The sequence below is a fragment of the Galeopterus variegatus genome, unplaced genomic scaffold, assembly GCF_000696425.1.
Source record: "Galeopterus variegatus unplaced genomic scaffold, G_variegatus-3.0.2 Scaffold516, whole genome shotgun sequence".
In the NCBI taxonomy this organism is placed as follows: domain Eukaryota; kingdom Metazoa; phylum Chordata; class Mammalia; order Dermoptera; family Cynocephalidae; genus Galeopterus; species Galeopterus variegatus.
In genome coordinates this window covers 214,624-231,297 of record NW_007726627.1, presented here as the reverse complement: position 1 = coordinate 231,297, position 16,674 = coordinate 214,624, and the positions used below count along the sequence as shown (strand labels likewise).

At 38.2% G+C, this 16,674-nt stretch overlaps 1 protein-coding gene across 1 annotated transcript in view; it reads right to left on the bottom strand.

Moving 5' to 3' along the window:
* Positions 1-16,674, bottom strand: part of WWC2 (WW and C2 domain containing 2) — a 131,941-nt gene that overhangs the window by 43,255 nt on the left and 72,012 nt on the right. Inside the window, exons 10-16 of the mRNA XM_008569600.1 lie at positions 15,608-15,697; positions 14,127-14,746; positions 9,519-9,648; positions 8,873-8,953; positions 8,685-8,771; positions 4,949-5,141; positions 2,510-2,674 (exon numbers count right to left, since the gene is read on the bottom strand). Coding sequence (XP_008567822.1) covers positions 2,510-2,674; positions 4,949-5,141; positions 8,685-8,771; positions 8,873-8,953; positions 9,519-9,648; positions 14,127-14,746; positions 15,608-15,697 — 1,366 coding nt within the window. The remainder of the gene's footprint in view (positions 1-2,509; positions 2,675-4,948; positions 5,142-8,684; positions 8,772-8,872; positions 8,954-9,518; positions 9,649-14,126; positions 14,747-15,607; positions 15,698-16,674) is intronic.

Sequence of the window (16,674 nt, the reverse complement as noted above, 5' to 3'; positions counted from 1 at the left end):
TGAACAGAAAGATACAACACAATGCCAAATTTATATTAATTTAATAATAGACTAAAAATGCAAAGATTAATAGAACTAAAAGGAGAAATAGACTTACCAACAATCATAAGTCAGTGAGATTTTAATATACCTCTCAATAACTGATAAAACAAGCAAACTAAAAAACCAGTAGATATAGAGAATTTGAAAAACAAAATTAACAAACTTGACATGAAGAATGTACATTCTTTTCAAGAACACATGAAATGTTTACCAAAAGCTGACCACATGCTAAGTCATAAAGTAAGTCTCAATATGCTGTATGATTGAAAACTATAGCCTTGGGTGATGAATTCTCTTAGGAATTCTCCCAAATGCTTAAGTAAAAAATAACACCCATCTTATAAAAACTTCACAATTCACAAAAGATGTCATCCATTTAGCAATTAACATATTATCCTCAGATAAATGCAAATTAAAAACATGAGATAGTGCTATATATTCACCAAAATAGCTAAAATGAAAGTAGACAATATTTTTACAAAAGATATGTACAAGAATACTAATAGCAGCACTATTCATAACAATCCTCAAATTAGTAACAAATCAAATGTCCATCAAAAGAATGGATTAGTACATTGTGATGTAATTATACAGTAAAATATCACATAATGATGAGCATGAACAAACTATAACTACACAAAATAACATAGATGACTCTCACAAACAATGTTGGGTACAAGATGTTAGACATAAAAGAATATATACTGAATGATTCCAGTATATAAAATTCAAAGACAGGCAAAACTAACATATGGTGATAGAAGTACTTTTAGGGGACGCTGGTAATACCTAGGATAGTGCATACGAGAGGATACTGGAGTGAGGGTAACATACTATACTTTGATCTGGATGGTAACTATATATGTGTGTTTGTTTTGTGAAAATTCATCAATCTATTCCAATGAAATTTATGCACTTTGTTATACCTCTCCATCACCCCCTCCACAAAAGAAATACATCAGAGAGTGAGATAAGAATAGAAAACAAAGTATGATAAAAATGTGTATATACATGTATGTATATATATATATACACACACACATAACAGTACTATAAACCAACTAGACCTAACAAACATCTGTAGAACTCCACCTAACAACAGCGAAACACATATTCTTCTCAAGTGCATCTGAATTATTCTCCAGGATATATTAGGCCATAAGACTAGCCTCAATAAATTAAAAAAGACTAAAATCATACAAGGCATGCTCTTTGGCCATACTGGAATGAAATTAAAAATCAATAACAGAAGGAAACATGAGAAATTAACAAATATGTGGAAATTAACACGTTCTAAATAACCAACGAGTAAAAGAATAAATCACAAGGAAAACTAACAAACACTTTGAGATTTACGAATGAAAATCGAAATACAGCATACCAAAACTAATGGGATGCTGCTAAAGCAGAGCTTGGAGAGAAATTTATAGCTGTAAGCACTTACATTAAAAAAGCAGAAAGATCTCAAATCAACAACCTGACTTCCCACCTTAAGAAAATGGAAAAGGAAAATCAAAATAATCCTAAAGCAATCAGAAAGAAGAAAATAATAAAGACTAGAGTGGAAATTCATAAAATAGAGAATAAAAAAACAGTGAAAATAAATGAAGCCAAAAGTTGGTAGTTTGAAAAGATCCCCCAAATAAACAAACCTTTGGCCAAACTGTCCAAAAAAAAAAAAAAAGAAAAGAAATTACTAAAATCCAGAATGAAAGAGAGAACATCACTATCAATCTCACAGATATAAAAGATTTATGAGGGAATATGAAGAACAATTGTATGCCAAAAAATTAAGTAACCTAGATGAAATGGACAATTTCCTAGTAAGACACAAGCTACTGAAACTGATTCAGGAAGAAAAATCTGTATAGACTTGTAGGTAAAGAGATTGAATTTGTAAACAAAAAACTTCCCACAAAGAAAAGTCCAGGCCCAGATAGCTTTGCTGGTGAATTCTACCAACATTTCAAGAAGAATTAATACCAATTCTTCTCAAGTTCTTCCAAAAGGTAGAAGAGGAAGGAACATGTCCTAACTCATTCCATGACGGAAGAATTACCCTAGTATCAAAATCAGACAAACACATCACAAGAAAACTAGACACAAAAATCCTCAACAAAATACTAGCAAACTGAATACAATAACATAAAAAGGATCTACACCCTGACCAAGTGGGATTTATCCTAGGAATGCAAAACTGATTTAACACCTGAAAATTAATTAATAAACCATATCAGCTGAATAAAGGACAGAAACCACATGATCATCTCAACAGATGCAGGAAAAGCATTTGATAAATCCAACAGCCTTTAGTGATAAAAATGCTCAACAAACTAGGAAGAGGTCTTCTTCAATCTGTTAAAGGGCATCTACCAAAAAACCCACAGCAAAAATCATACGTAATGGTGAAAGGCTGAAAGCTTACCCCCTAAAATTTTAATGACTTTGATCTCTAATTTTGACTCACCAAGTCTATAGAATCTACTAATGGCTCGATTGGTTGAAATACAGAGTCCTCATTTTCTTCTTCATTCTTTTTGCAAGGCATTTGCTTGGAAGGAAGCAAATTATACCACAGAGTGAAAATGTCATTGGAAAATGGTAAATCTGCCAGGCTGATCTGAGTTCCAGCCTATGTGAAATGAAAACAACAACAACAACAAAAAAAAAAAAACAGGAAAATAATAAAGAAGAGAGAAAATATAATGTTTAAATTAGTATTTATTCCCTTCAACATAATAAATATTATTGGGTGAGCATTTTTTAGGGTAAAAAACAATGCGATACTTGTAATATAAAGCATTGGTGGATTTTTTTTAAACTCAGAGATGTCATATATTTTCAGCTGACTAAATAAGAAATAATCTCCAATCTCAAAGCCAATCCTGAATTATTTTGTGAAATACTATTTTGCCAACACCTAGCCATAAGAGTGACTTGATTATTACTCACAAACAACCCATTATCCACTGAAAATTTTAAAAACAAACAAATACAAATTCCACTTTGAATGAGAAATCAGCAAATTTATCTTTGGATACACAAATTAGTAGAATGCCAAAAAAAGTAAAGTGAAAGTAAAGGCTTTCATATTCCACCAAATCACACAGTCAAAAATCTCTACGTTAAACTATACTATTTTTTAAAGGCTATCAATGAATATATTTAATGGAGACTCTGACATATATTAAGTATGACATCTTTTATACTAAAATTTTTCTGATAGCCCAACAAGTCTGTTATTGTTACTTCTTTCTTATTTCCCCCCGAAGAAATACTAATTTCTTTATTGTTTGACTTTTTGACTCAGTGGTTTTTTTAAAACTTTATTTCTGAAATGTTCTTGTTGTTATGAGCCTTTTGTTTTGTTCTCATTAAATGCACTTGACCCAAAATTGCTTTGGCATATCAAAAGGGAGACTAAGGAGGGAAGGAATAGGAGCAATGGAGTGGGTAGGAGGCCTGAATGGACAGAGAGAAACAGGATGAGAGAAGAAAGAGGAACACAGAGATAGCAAGACAGACACAGGGAAAGAGAGGTGGGGACATAAAAGAGAAACGGAAGGGAAAGGAAACACAAAAGAAAAAAAAGTCCAGAGAAAAGGAATTAACAAGATTTTGGAGCAAATGAATTCAGGAGCCCAAGGAAGGGAGAGAAGATGAAACTAAGACCTTCTCTGTACCATCCCAGCTGGGATGGGGGCATCAGGGCACCAAGTCTGGTTGGAGTAGGGGGACACCTAGGATCTGGGGGTGGCTTTTCACTGGTCTGCAGTGGTGTGTCCAGCCCCACCAGGGGGCCCTGCCATGCAATTCTGAAGCCTCAGAATACACCTTGGTGATTCTGGCTGAAATGGGACCCAAGAGACTCACCACACCCTGTCTTCTTTGATTGTCCCAGTCTGGAGAGATCAAAGGAGGGCTGGGCAGGGGAGAGGAAGCAGAACTCCTTGCATTACCTTTGCTTCTTTCTAACTTCGTTTATCATCAGACAATATTACAAACTTTTTTTTTCAAATAAAGAAAGAAAAAATTAAGGAGAAACCTATCACCCTTTTAAGGTTTGCTCATGAAGCATGGGTGTTTCTTTGCTCCCTATTGGACTGCAGACCTACAATGTTTTCTGAACACATGGGCACACCTCTGGATGCCTGCATTGAACACATATGTAACTTTACTGGTACGTGATGGTTTTCTGGTTATTATGCACGATGATGTGTTAATAAATCACCATTAGGTAAGTATGAAGTATTTTGCTGGAGCACTTAAATATCATAGTGCTCTAAACAGTAACACTATGTCTTTCTAGAACTCTAATACTATGGTGGGGACAAATGAGCTGAATAAAGGAACCATATACTTAGTTTCTTGCTTAATTTAAATTTGCAACACTGAATTATGTGTGGGATGTCTTTTTTGATATCTGGCTCCATCATTTACTAGCTGTGTGACCCTGTATACATTAGCTCTCCAAGCAGCTCTTTATCTTAAAACGGGATAATCATACCTTTCATAATCAATTTTTCATAACATGGTCATGAGAATTAAATGAGATAAACTCTCATTTATCACAGAGCACTCAGCACAAGGTTTGGCATTGGAAGTAATAAGCACGCTCCATAAGTGATAACTCTAACAGAGATAAAAGTTCTTCTGTAGACAAAGGGTAGAAATGAAAAGTAGCTTTTACAGAAAATCACAATTTATAAGCAGATTTTTAAGGTCTGGAATAAGAGAATGAACAGAAATCACTACCTCAGGAAAAAAGAGAAACAACCACTGGATGTGTCCCAAGGTTTGGGCAGATTTACAGTGGCTGGCAAAACGGCAACTAGAAAATATATGTTATTCCCAGAATACCCAATTGTAAGTGTTATTTGATAGCGGTAACTATGAAGAATCCTACCAGGCATTCTTCCCTTCGGTGTTTACTGACAGAGCAAAGGTCTACTCTCAGTGTCTTCTGCTGTAGGGCTGTTTGGGAAATGGCCACTCTGAACATATCATTGAATAAAATGGATTCTATGGGTGGATGGACTTTTGTTCGAAACAGACAGCTGACATCAGTTGAGGAGGGAAGTACAGCAACCCTAAAATACCTGCAAAGAACAAGAATGAAACGGATTTCACAGGTTCTTCAAGTGTACTGTATTCACAGCTATCATTTGAAATTATCTGCAAAAGAGAGAAAATGAGGGAACATGAAGTTCATTCTCAACCTAAAGCACTGCTGCCATAATGGGTCCGTGCTCAGCTGCAGAGACGGTCTGTTCTTAACCCACCCGTGCCGACTGTGCCCCTGAGCATGCAACGGCCCGGCCTGCCACTCACCACAGGACTGCAGCAAAGGCACATGATAGGAAAGTGAAGAGGAAGAAAGTCCGAGGGGCAGACGAATTTAACGTCCCACCTGCCCCATGTACAGCCAATTCCAAAATAAGTTATTTCTGAGCCTGGGAAGGTAGGAAACACACTAAGTAGATACTGGTGACTTTATCCCAAAGACTCCTCATCCTGAGTATTAAACAAGAGATGCTGATGATCACTTCCCAGGAATGGAATACATTATCCTACTAGAGAAAGAGAAAAGCTAAGTAGCATATTGTTAAGAAATTTAAAACAGATGAAATAACAGTTCAAAAATATCAGTCTAGCATCTCCAAAGTCTCAGATATGACAAACTATTTTAAAAGAGTTTCATGCTTTGTAAAATTCAGAGGAAGAGTTATGGAAAAAAAAATAACTTCTCATACTACTTTAAAGTTAATTTTCTGAGCACATATTATATGAAGACACAAATCTTGGAAACAGCACAAGATATTTTCCTTTAAATCCAGGAAAAAGAACACTCACTAAATCTACCCCCTCTTCCATTTCCAGGCTTGTCTAATTCATATTCTAAAACATGCAATCAGAAAAACTGTAAATTCAAATCTGGAACTGAGTAATGTCATATCATTTTATATTTTATATCAACATTAATTATGGGAGTCAGCATTAAAATCCTAGCGGGCCTTGGGCTACTGCTATTGATTTAAGAGCCTTACTAAGACACAGCTCACTCTCCCTGAGAGGCTGGAGATTCAGCAGAAGAAAATCTTTTTTCTTTGCCTTCATTGAAGAGTAATAAACGAGAAATATATTAGAGAGTTAGAATGGAAGGAAGGAATTTTCTGTTTCTCCAGCCTTCAGTTTTATACTGTACCACTTAACCACTTAAGTGATCTAGTTTCCACATTTAAAAAGTGAGAATTTACATAGTTAAGAGCCAAAGGCACAAAGGAAAAAGGGAGGGGTGCTTTTCCTCTTATTCTGCTGTGGGGAACGAATTCTCCAAACCGGGGTCAGGTAAGCCATAAGCCAGTCACAAAAACACTGAAGCTTCTGTCAACTAGCTGAAGCATAAACTTTGTTTGTCATAATTAACAATCAAAAAACAAGTTTTGAAGTGAGGAAAAAGAATTATTTTAAGCATCTTTCATCCTAGTTGTCATTTTTAGCAGTTCATTATTTAGGCCAAAGCTTTATACTCATACATGGGTTTAAGAAAATGCTGCAATACATCTCAGTAAAGCTCAGACCAATTAGACAAAAAGCTGCATGCCGGCTGGGAGCAGAAGAGCATTCTATATTCACAGTTGGGCTGAGTACTACTGCTGGTGCTGAACTACCCTGAGTATCGTCATACCACTAGAGGACATTTGGTGACTTCCTATGACGTAAGTGAGGAAATATGCTGTGATTGGTTTAGTTGAGGTAGAGCATTTGGGTAGGTGTACCCTTACAATAAGAGCTGTAAGAAAGTACATTTTCTTGGGGTGTTCTGCAGTTTTCTCCTGGACTTGTGAGTTGGTTCTCACTGTTCATAAACTCAGTCTCTGGTAGAACTGTCTTCTCTCTGATCTGCCTTACTAAGGGCACCAATGGTATGCGCCAATATCACAGCATATTTATTGGTACAGAGAAGTCAAGCCAGTCATCCCTGAATATTGCCAACTTGTATTTTTAATCTCAGAGCTGGGTAGCATGCTCTCTGCGGTGATCTAGCCACTCCTACATTACGCCTTTTCTCTTTACTGCTCTGATAATGTGCATACCCCATGCCTTGATTTCACGGAGTCCTCTGATCCTACATCCCTTCTGGAATCCTAATCCCCTCCAGCTCTGATGATGGTCCATACATAGATATCCACTATCTCTATCCTTTACTGCCTACTAAATAATATCCATCTAGCTCTTTTTTTCTTAGATTCACTGTCTTTCTCTGACAATTTTTGGAATATGAGGATGTGAACTTAAAAAAAGAAAACCTGCAGGGAAAACATCTCGAACACTACATTAATGGAATATGAGGATGTGAACTTAAAAAAAGAAAACCTGCAGGGAAAACATCTCGAACACTACATTAATCACATTAAAAGTCCTTCTTATTGAGGAATATACTCTATCAGTAAGGAAAATGTCCAGCTGGCTGGGTATAGAGCCTCAGGGATCATCACTCATTATGTCTTTTTTATTTCCAAGCCCTTGTACTGCCATATTCAAAATATCATTAAGATCTGTCTCTTACAGGAAAGTTTAAATGCAGGATGGACACACAGATTCTGGATTCGCTACATTAATCACATTAAAAGTCCTTCTTATTGAGGAATATACTCTATCAGTAAGGAAAATGTCCAGCTGACTGGGTATAGAGCCTCAGGGATCATCACTCATTATGTCTTTTTTATTTCCAAGCCCTTGTACTGCCATATTCAAAATACCATTAAGATCTGTCTCTTACAGGAAAGTTTAAATGCAGGATGGACACACAGATTCTGGATTCTAAGTCGGAGGTGCTAAATTGAAATCTGGCTTCTTTCTGCTACTTTCCAGCCACAAGCCCGTAAGAAAGTCACTGAAACTCTGACTCTCAAGAGTGTGAATGGTGGTAAAAATCTGTGGAAATATCTGTTAGGAAACAAGCAGACCCTAAACAATGGACTTTGTAGCATTAGGCCATCACTTTGTTGGGATTCTTGGTTTGATGAAGTGACATAAAGTGAAATAACTTTAAGAAATTATTGGTTAAAGGGAAGTGAATGCTTGATGATAGAAACACACTAACATACAGCATGATAAAATGTTTGATGGGCAATGTTGTACTGTTAAAGTTAATCACTATATGGGCTGACTGGTTAGCTCACTTGGTTAGAGTGTGGTGCTGATAGCACCAAGGTCAAGGGTTCAGATCCCAACACTGGCCAGCCACCAAAAAAAAAAGTTAATCGCTACATTTTCATATAAAAGATCAGAAAATTTCTCTAAACAAACAATAGTAACTATTACACAATAACAATAATTTTAATCATATTTCAAACAATTAGGCCCCAACACCACAGCATAATACATAATTTCTGGTCAGAAAAAAGCCTTGGTTCCCATTCTTGATAATGAATCAGTTGAATAAGGACCAATATGACTTTTTCACATCTTCCTTTTCTCTTCATCTTTATCTACTGCTGATTTAGAACATCATCAGCCGGCTGTCTTTTACATATCTTCATTTTGATGATTTCATTTGCCTGATTACAATGCAACATTATCTTATGTGGAAATTTTTAAGTTCCTCAATTTGTTTGTTTTTCACTGATTTTACTTACACTTTTGAAGTATGAGGTATCAAGAAAGCATGAAGATTTCGAAGTTGTGCTATAATCACCATGAAACTTGAACTTTTTGCATCATATCTGTCAAAAGAGAAGCTGAATGAAATAAGGAGTAACCACAGGCTACTTGTCACTGCATATATTTCTAGCATTGCTCCTCTCCCCTATGCACATGCCTTTACCTGAGTCCTATCTGCACCTGGGCAGTCTCCACAATGGCCACATCTTCTTCACTGTATGTAACATCTTCTATTTCGCTAGACCTAGAGACAGGGAGTAGGTGAACAGTTAATTAATGGGGATATTGATTGTTATGGTTACTTTAAGTGTTTACCACTTAATGATTTTGAGTGAAAACCTGAATTAACAGCACTGAAATATTATCCAAGTGGAACTGATCCCAGTGAAAACTGATTGTTTTATAGGCTTTCTTTACCTTTTCAAGAAAAGTCTGCCTGTAGGAAAAAACTTTCTGATGTCTGACTTTACTAAGCCTTACTAAGGACAGTCCAGGTTTTCAGAAATACACATGAGAAGCTGCATGTGCCACACAGGCACTGGCGAATCACTCCAACATTCCCACTAAAATCAAGTTTTTTAACTCTCAGAGAGGGTGAATTGCCTCTGAGTATACCAATCTGTTTATCATTTCCACAGCCAATGGGACATTTTTGGTATACTGAAGTTTCAGGCACACCATATCATTAACAGCTAAAGTCCCTACTACTGCAGAGAGCAGACTAATGGTAGCAGTACATGCAAGTATTCGTGCATGCATTGCTATGAGGACTATGATGTAGCTAAACAGCACTCCTGCTGAATCCTTACTGTTTCACGAAAGCTTCGTAGACCCCACTGTCTCCAGCCACAGACTCATCGGATACAGCAGCTGACACACAAGCGGTTTTCTCCCCAGGCAAATGGATCACTCTTCTTGTTGGTAGTGATTTTTCCACATCTAAAGAGGGTAGAGTGACAGCACTAATTAGCGTTTCTTAATAGGAAAAGTTAAATATAAAATATATACACAGTTTGGTCATGAGAAACCTAAAATAAAACTTCCTTCTGAGAGTCAAGTATGTTACTATTCAAATCAACAGACATGGACAATTCAAGGCACTAAGATTTGTAAGATTCCTGAGATGCCAGTTTATTTCAGTCATTATTTGGGAAAAAATATGGTTTTCCTTTGTCCTGAAATATTTTCAGGGAAGGGATGAATTACACAAATTCTCCTTGGTCCCCAGCCTTTTTCTTCCAAGCATTCACTGCAGTTACCATATACTCAGGGGTAAGAAACTACCTGCCTCTTGCCAGTACTAGAGATATTTCTGTTATAGCTTCTAGCCACTCAATGCAAATTGGTCCCCAGCCTTTTTCTTCCAAGCATTCACTGCAGTTACCATATACTCAGGGGTAAGAAGCTACCTGCCTCTTGCCAGTACTAGAGATATTTCTGTTATAGCTTCTAGCCACTCAATGCAAAGAAAGGTTTGTACCTCTTTTGCTCTGCCCTTCTCTCCACAGGCTATACTCTCCATCTCCTGGGCTACTACTCTAACACAAATTAAAAAAAAAAAAAAAAGAAAAAGATTTTGATGGGAACTCCCCACTTGCTAATATCATTTTAAAAACTTTATGTGCTACTGAATCTTTAGCACCAACTACCACTTTACTTTTATCTCTAACTCATATTCATATGGCAGCATCCCACAGCGAGCAAGGAGCATTCATTTAAAGCTGTGTTCTGTCCTGTAATAAGCTGTAAGCCTGTGGAGTCCTTTCATCCTGGAGCCAGGATCAGTATTGGTATGCATTTTGGCCCCCTTCTGAGTCGTGACTTTACATCTTGTTAAGATGTTTAACTTTTAAGGCTTTAGATTACAGGATTGATTGCTGCATTTTCCCTTTTATTTCTGGCAGTAGGAATGCTTTTTCTGTGATGATGAAGTGCCTTCTCTCTGCCCACCCCCCTTTGTGAGAGGTGAAGGTGATGACATGATTTATTGATTATCCCCAGGAATAACCACAGCAGCCTGAAATTGACTTTGACAATGACAGAGACTGACTGTTGAAGGCCTTCATAGTTATTCCAACTTGCTTTCTGTCATCAGGCAGGGATTGGTGCTGGAGAGGCAAGTTTATATAAAAGGGGCTTGACTTCCCCTGCCTAAGACTCTAGAGCCTGAGAGATGAACAGTGTCCCTGGCAGAAAGCCACTCACCCCCATGCACTAAGCAGATGTCATAGACCAAGCCATTGATTAGTTGTTTTCAAACATGCAACTGAATATTATCTTTGAACAAAGCTCTTGGATGTATTCTCACTTAGGATAACTTTTTAACAGCAGTTTTCTAATATAATATGCATTTAAAAAGTTAAAAACTGGGCTGGCCAGTTAGCTCAGTTGGTTAGAGTATGGCTGTAGAACATCAAGTTCATGGGTGTGGATCCCAGAACCAGCCAGCTGCCAAAAAAAAAGTTAAAAACTGTTTCATGGAAGGTTCAGTAACACCCATCACCAGCCACAAACTTCTCAGACCCAGTAGCAGACCAAGTGCCAGGAGGAAGGCATGGGCCAAAGATGCTTGCAGGATAGGGACCTCTGGGCCTCCGGATCCCTGGATGGGTGACAGACGTTGGGTGATTTTTTTCACTGATCCCTCCCCCGTCTCCAGCACTGGCCTCACTTACTGGCCCCTCCATATTGATTGACTGTTGAGCAGTGGTCACTAGAGAACACTCCAAATACATGAAGAGCAAAAATAGCATGAAATGTTCAAGAAATGTAAGACCCTTCAAGTCTAAAGCTCAGAAGAATGGCACGAAGAACACTCCACTTTCTTCTCTTTCACCTGTTCCTACTTCTTCTCATAACTTTCAATGAATTATGGTGGGAACTGGGTTTAGCGGTTTGTATTATTCATCAATGTCATTGTCACACAGAACTGAGTACCAAGTGCCAGACATGGTGAGATGTTTTACATATATTATGGCATTAATCCTCGCAGTACATGACAAGGATTACTGTATCATCCCCATTTTGCAGATGATGAACAAGCCTGAGAGCAGCAGGTAATGTGCTCAGCAAAACACAGCCAGCCAGTCCATACTGGCCAGCCACCAAAACAAAACAAAACAAAACACAGCCAGCCAAAGTGGTGACCAAATTCTGAGTTCAGGCTTGGCTGGCTCCAGGGGTGGCATGACCCTGCCACACACTGCGTTCCTTCCCTGAAGCAGAGGTGAGGCCCCAGAGTGGCTTTCTGCTTTGTTGGAGTCATTCTGTACACAGCACTCCGGTGCTTATTTTCTTTGATTGATTATTTTCGTTGATTATTTGCACTCATTACTTGTAGCTTGGGCACCTCTCCAGGAGGGGGCACACAAACCACACCAAAGTCTCATACCCTACTTCTGCTCCAGGCCACATTTCAGACTTCCCCAAACAAGTTGGATTCATCTATATCTTTAGACATCAGAGTTGGGCAACCAATTAGCACTTAGAATTCCTAGGACTTTACACACACACACAAAAAGCTTCTAGAGAGGCCTTTCCTTTTCTGTGTGGTGGGACAAACAGTAACACGTGTAGATTTGAACAGGACTCCTGGAGCTTTTATTCCACATTTTGCCTCAAGCCGGCTCTAAATAAATCCTCCTCCTCAGACCACAATGGTGATCATTTGCCAACAAGGGTACCATCTTGCACTCTTTAAAACCATATCTAATACATTTAAAGTTTCTGCCTTGCAAAGGGAAAAACAACCAAAAAAATGAAATTCTCCTTGTTTCTGTCTCTTTAAGTACAAATGTAGGAGTGAGACTTTAATCTGTTGCAATAGTTCCTTGGGCTGCAACTATTAATGTTGCCAGAAGATGGCAGGGTAATACCATACACTGGAACCTGCTTTCTCCAAATTAACTAGGCAGAAAGGGAGAGTCTGGCATGAAACAAAAATTGTATTTATATAGAATTCCCTAAGTAATCTAAACACTGAACCTTGGTACTAATTAGCTGGTATGCTAATTGCCTTGGTTATAACGTTTTAGGCCAACTTTTAAAAGAAAGCCTCCTTTGCCTTGCTATTTCAGACCCAGAATCTATATGGAAGTACAAAGTATGTTCAGAAAATGTGTTCCCAGTCAGCTACCACACGACAGAGGGTCCCTGGACAACAGAACAGGTACTTAATGATTAAATCTATTAAATTAGGAAGCCAATTTTTATTTGATAATGAAAAAATGGCTAGGTATATGAATAAAATGAAGCTAAAATGCACGCTCAGAAGGAAGAAAAGGGTGATGGAAAAGCCTTTGGACCCAGGAAAAGATCTGTCATAGGGACAGTACAGCCTTTACAGCCTTCACTAGAGCAATGCTGAGAGGAAATGAGGAGACAGAGTTGCAGCAGATTAACCCCATCAGTGCCGTGTTGAGTGGAGCTGTGGGAGCAAGACCACCAAGGAGACCCCAGAACTATGGAGCTACCAACATGCAACGCCAGCTTGGGACAGCTGAAATGTGGCCTCAGACCAGGAAAGCCAGAGGAGTAGAGCTGCTGGAGGACTTGGGGACCAAAGCCTTGCACCAGTGTTCAGAGGATGTCGGACATGGAATCACAGTACATGATTTACAAGCTGTAAGATTTAATGCCTTGCTTTGCTGGGTTTCAGACGTGTTTAGGACCTTTTACCCCATTCTTTTAGCCTATTTCTCCCTTTTTGAATGGGAATATGTACCCTATACTTGTCCCACCATTGTATCTTGGCAGAAGATAACTTGTTTTGACTCCACAGATGGGACTCTGAACTTTGTACTTTTGAGTTGAAACAAGTTAAAACTTTGGGGACAAAATGAATATATTTGTATGTGAAAGGGACATGAGTTTTGGGGGTCAGGGGTGAATGCTATGGATTGAATGTCTCCCCCCCACCCCCCAAACTCACTGAAGCTTAAATTGTGTCTCCCAAAGTTCCAGGTATTGGAAATTTGGCCCTCACTGTGACCGTGTTGAGAGGGTAGGAAATCCTATTATGGTAATTGAAAGGTGGGGGTCTTGAAGAAGTGATTAAGTTGATGACTTAATGGTGGTTGTGGGCATGGTTCTGAGGATTCTAAAAGGAGAGTGCAGGAGGAGTTATCTCTCTCTGCTTCTGCCATCTCGCAATGTGATACCCTGTGTCACTGAAACCACCACCAAGGAAGACCCTCACCAGATGTGTTCCCTGGACTTTGGACCTCCCAGCCTCCGAAACTGTAAACAATAAATTTCATTTTCTTATAAATCACCCAATTTCAGGTATTTTGTCATAAGCAACAGAAGTGGAATAATACAGAGGACTTACCATTTGTTTATACGGAAAAAGTAACCTTCCAGTCATTCTCCTAAAAATAATTAAGAGGGAATATATGAAAGCAAAGGTCTCCATTTACCTGTACTTCCTTCATATAATGGTTCCCTAGCACATTCGTTAAGGTCTTTATCCTCTAAAAGAGACTGGGATGCTCCTCCTGAATCAGAATCCAGCAATATCTGATTTTCACCAAGGCCAATGTCTGCAAAATGGCTACTCAATTCACAGTCTTCGAAGTCAGCAGTGAACTGATGGAGAGAGGTTTCGTGAGAAGACATGGGAAACGTGCCTTCCAATACCAAGGGAGAACCAGGAGGGGACAAGGAAGAAAGGGAGGACCTTGAGGATAGGGACGTCACAGACTTGGGGGCCTCGGTCAGTGGAGGATTGTGGCCTGTTGCTGCGGCTGCCACCCCACAGAGTCCAGGCTGGCCAGGTTGCCCGGGGGACTTGACCACCTCGTTTTCATGAATGGTGGTGATAGGTCCAGAAGGAATGTAACCACCTTTCTCTTGAAGAAGGAAGTCCAGTTTATACTGATAATCCACATCTATCTGATCACCCTGACTGCTGTAATAGAGCTCACTGGAACTTAGAGAGTTGAGTGACCCTCTGCTGGAGGTGTTCAAAGAGCCCCGACTGGATGCCAGGGAGCCCAGGCTGCTCCCAGAAGACATGGACAGGGTGCTGGCGGACAGGCTGAGAGAAGAGAAGCACACACTGTAAAATCCATTATGACATGGAAAACCCAATCACAACCCCTACCAGCTCCTTCAGACAAAGAACAGAATCAATAACCAGGGGCAGAGGAACTTGCTATTATACCACACATTTTCATGTTTATTCACTAACATTTTCAACCTTTCTCTCCAAATACTCTTTAAGTGGCAATTCTACTCTTGTTAAAAATGATCCTTCCTTTGTAAAAGTTTAAAAAAGAAAGGATCAAGTAATTATTGGTAAGTCTACTGCATAGATATCCAGAAGCAACCTTGCAATTAAAATAAATTGGGAGAAAAAAAAAAAGAATGAACAGTACAAAGTGTCAATGTAGTTACTTTGCATAAAAAAACAAAAAACAAACCAAAAAAACCTTTAGAGAAAAAAAAAAGCTAAGCTTGTAAAAACAAAAATGTTCACAAAAAAACCCTGAGTTCACTCACCTTTCCTCTTCTCTGTGTATGAATGTAAGGAGTAAACATTTTTCTAACATAAGAAAATCTATGACTAACAATTTTTAGATGAATCTTCCCCACCCTCCCTTTTTAAAAGATGGAGTAATGAGAGAAATGTATTATATTCCTAAGTGTATACTGATAGCTAAAAATCTATCTTCTTCCTACAACATATTTCCAATGTACTCCAAATATGACCTTGGGGTTCATGAAAAAAAATCTATGTGACTTTAAATTTGATCACTCAAATATTAATTGTCTACTATAACTATTTTATTTAGTGTTAAATAGTTGAAAATAAGGTGAAAAGTAACCAAAGATGAACTAGAACATGCCTGAATGTGGTCAGAGAAAAATTTTCCTCTTGAGATCCTAATATTCTTACCTTTTAAGTTGTGAATGCAAATAAGTAGTTAATTTAGTAGTTTCTTCAAGTTTCTGTAGCAGCTCTTTTCTTCTCTCCTCCAATTTCAATCTAGAGAAAAACACACAAATTAATTTATTTTCAAATGATTATGATAAAACACAAAAACTAAAAGAAAGATTCTTTTTTTTTTTTTTTCCTTTTTTGTGACCAGTAAGGGGATTGTAACCCTTGGCTTGGTGTCGCCCGCATCACCCTCAACCAGTGAGTGCACCGGCCATCCCTATATAGGATCCAAACCTGTGGCCTCGGCGCTGCTGTGCTCCCAGCGCCACACTCTCCTGAGTGAGCCATGGGGTCGGCCCAAAAGAAAGATTCTTATTACACCAACATTACATATAATGAGGGGGAGATCCAAATGAACTCAACAGAGAGAAAATAGGACAACCAGCAAGAGGCAACAGGCGGACCTGCACCAGCCAGCCTAAATGAAGGGTGAGATTTATGCCCAATATCCAGTGATACTGAGAATTTAAAAATGTTGCTAGTCTAAAATTTTCTTAAATGGGTAAAGAATATGGTCCTGTTAGTTAGAAGAGTATAATAGTGAGGAGGAAAACAATAAGGACAACCAAAACCTAACCAAAGGCTATAGAATCCTTATGTAGGTCTGTAACTCTGGTTCACATTACTAAAATATTTGACAGTAAAAATAAAGAATTATAAAAGGTCATCATAAGTTCTGAATTTAGTAAGCGTTGTTACAAAATAATATTTGGTGATGAAAATTCCAGTCCTAATTTCTTGAGAATTTTAGAGATTAAGGAAAATGTTAGTCTGTATTATCGTTGTGGGTTAATTTGGGTCTAACTATTCAAACAATAGGAAGACCTAAGAGGGATTTCCTTTCCTAGCTACAGCACATTACCTGCACCAGACTACCATAAAATTTCATCCACATTCAACTGCAAAACTTTAGATGAGTTTTTTAAAAATTGAGTGTTACGGAATTGTATACTTGAAAAATAAGTTACTTTTAAATATGTCAAGTACCCCAGGGTTTATGCAACTAAGAACGTGCACAAGCA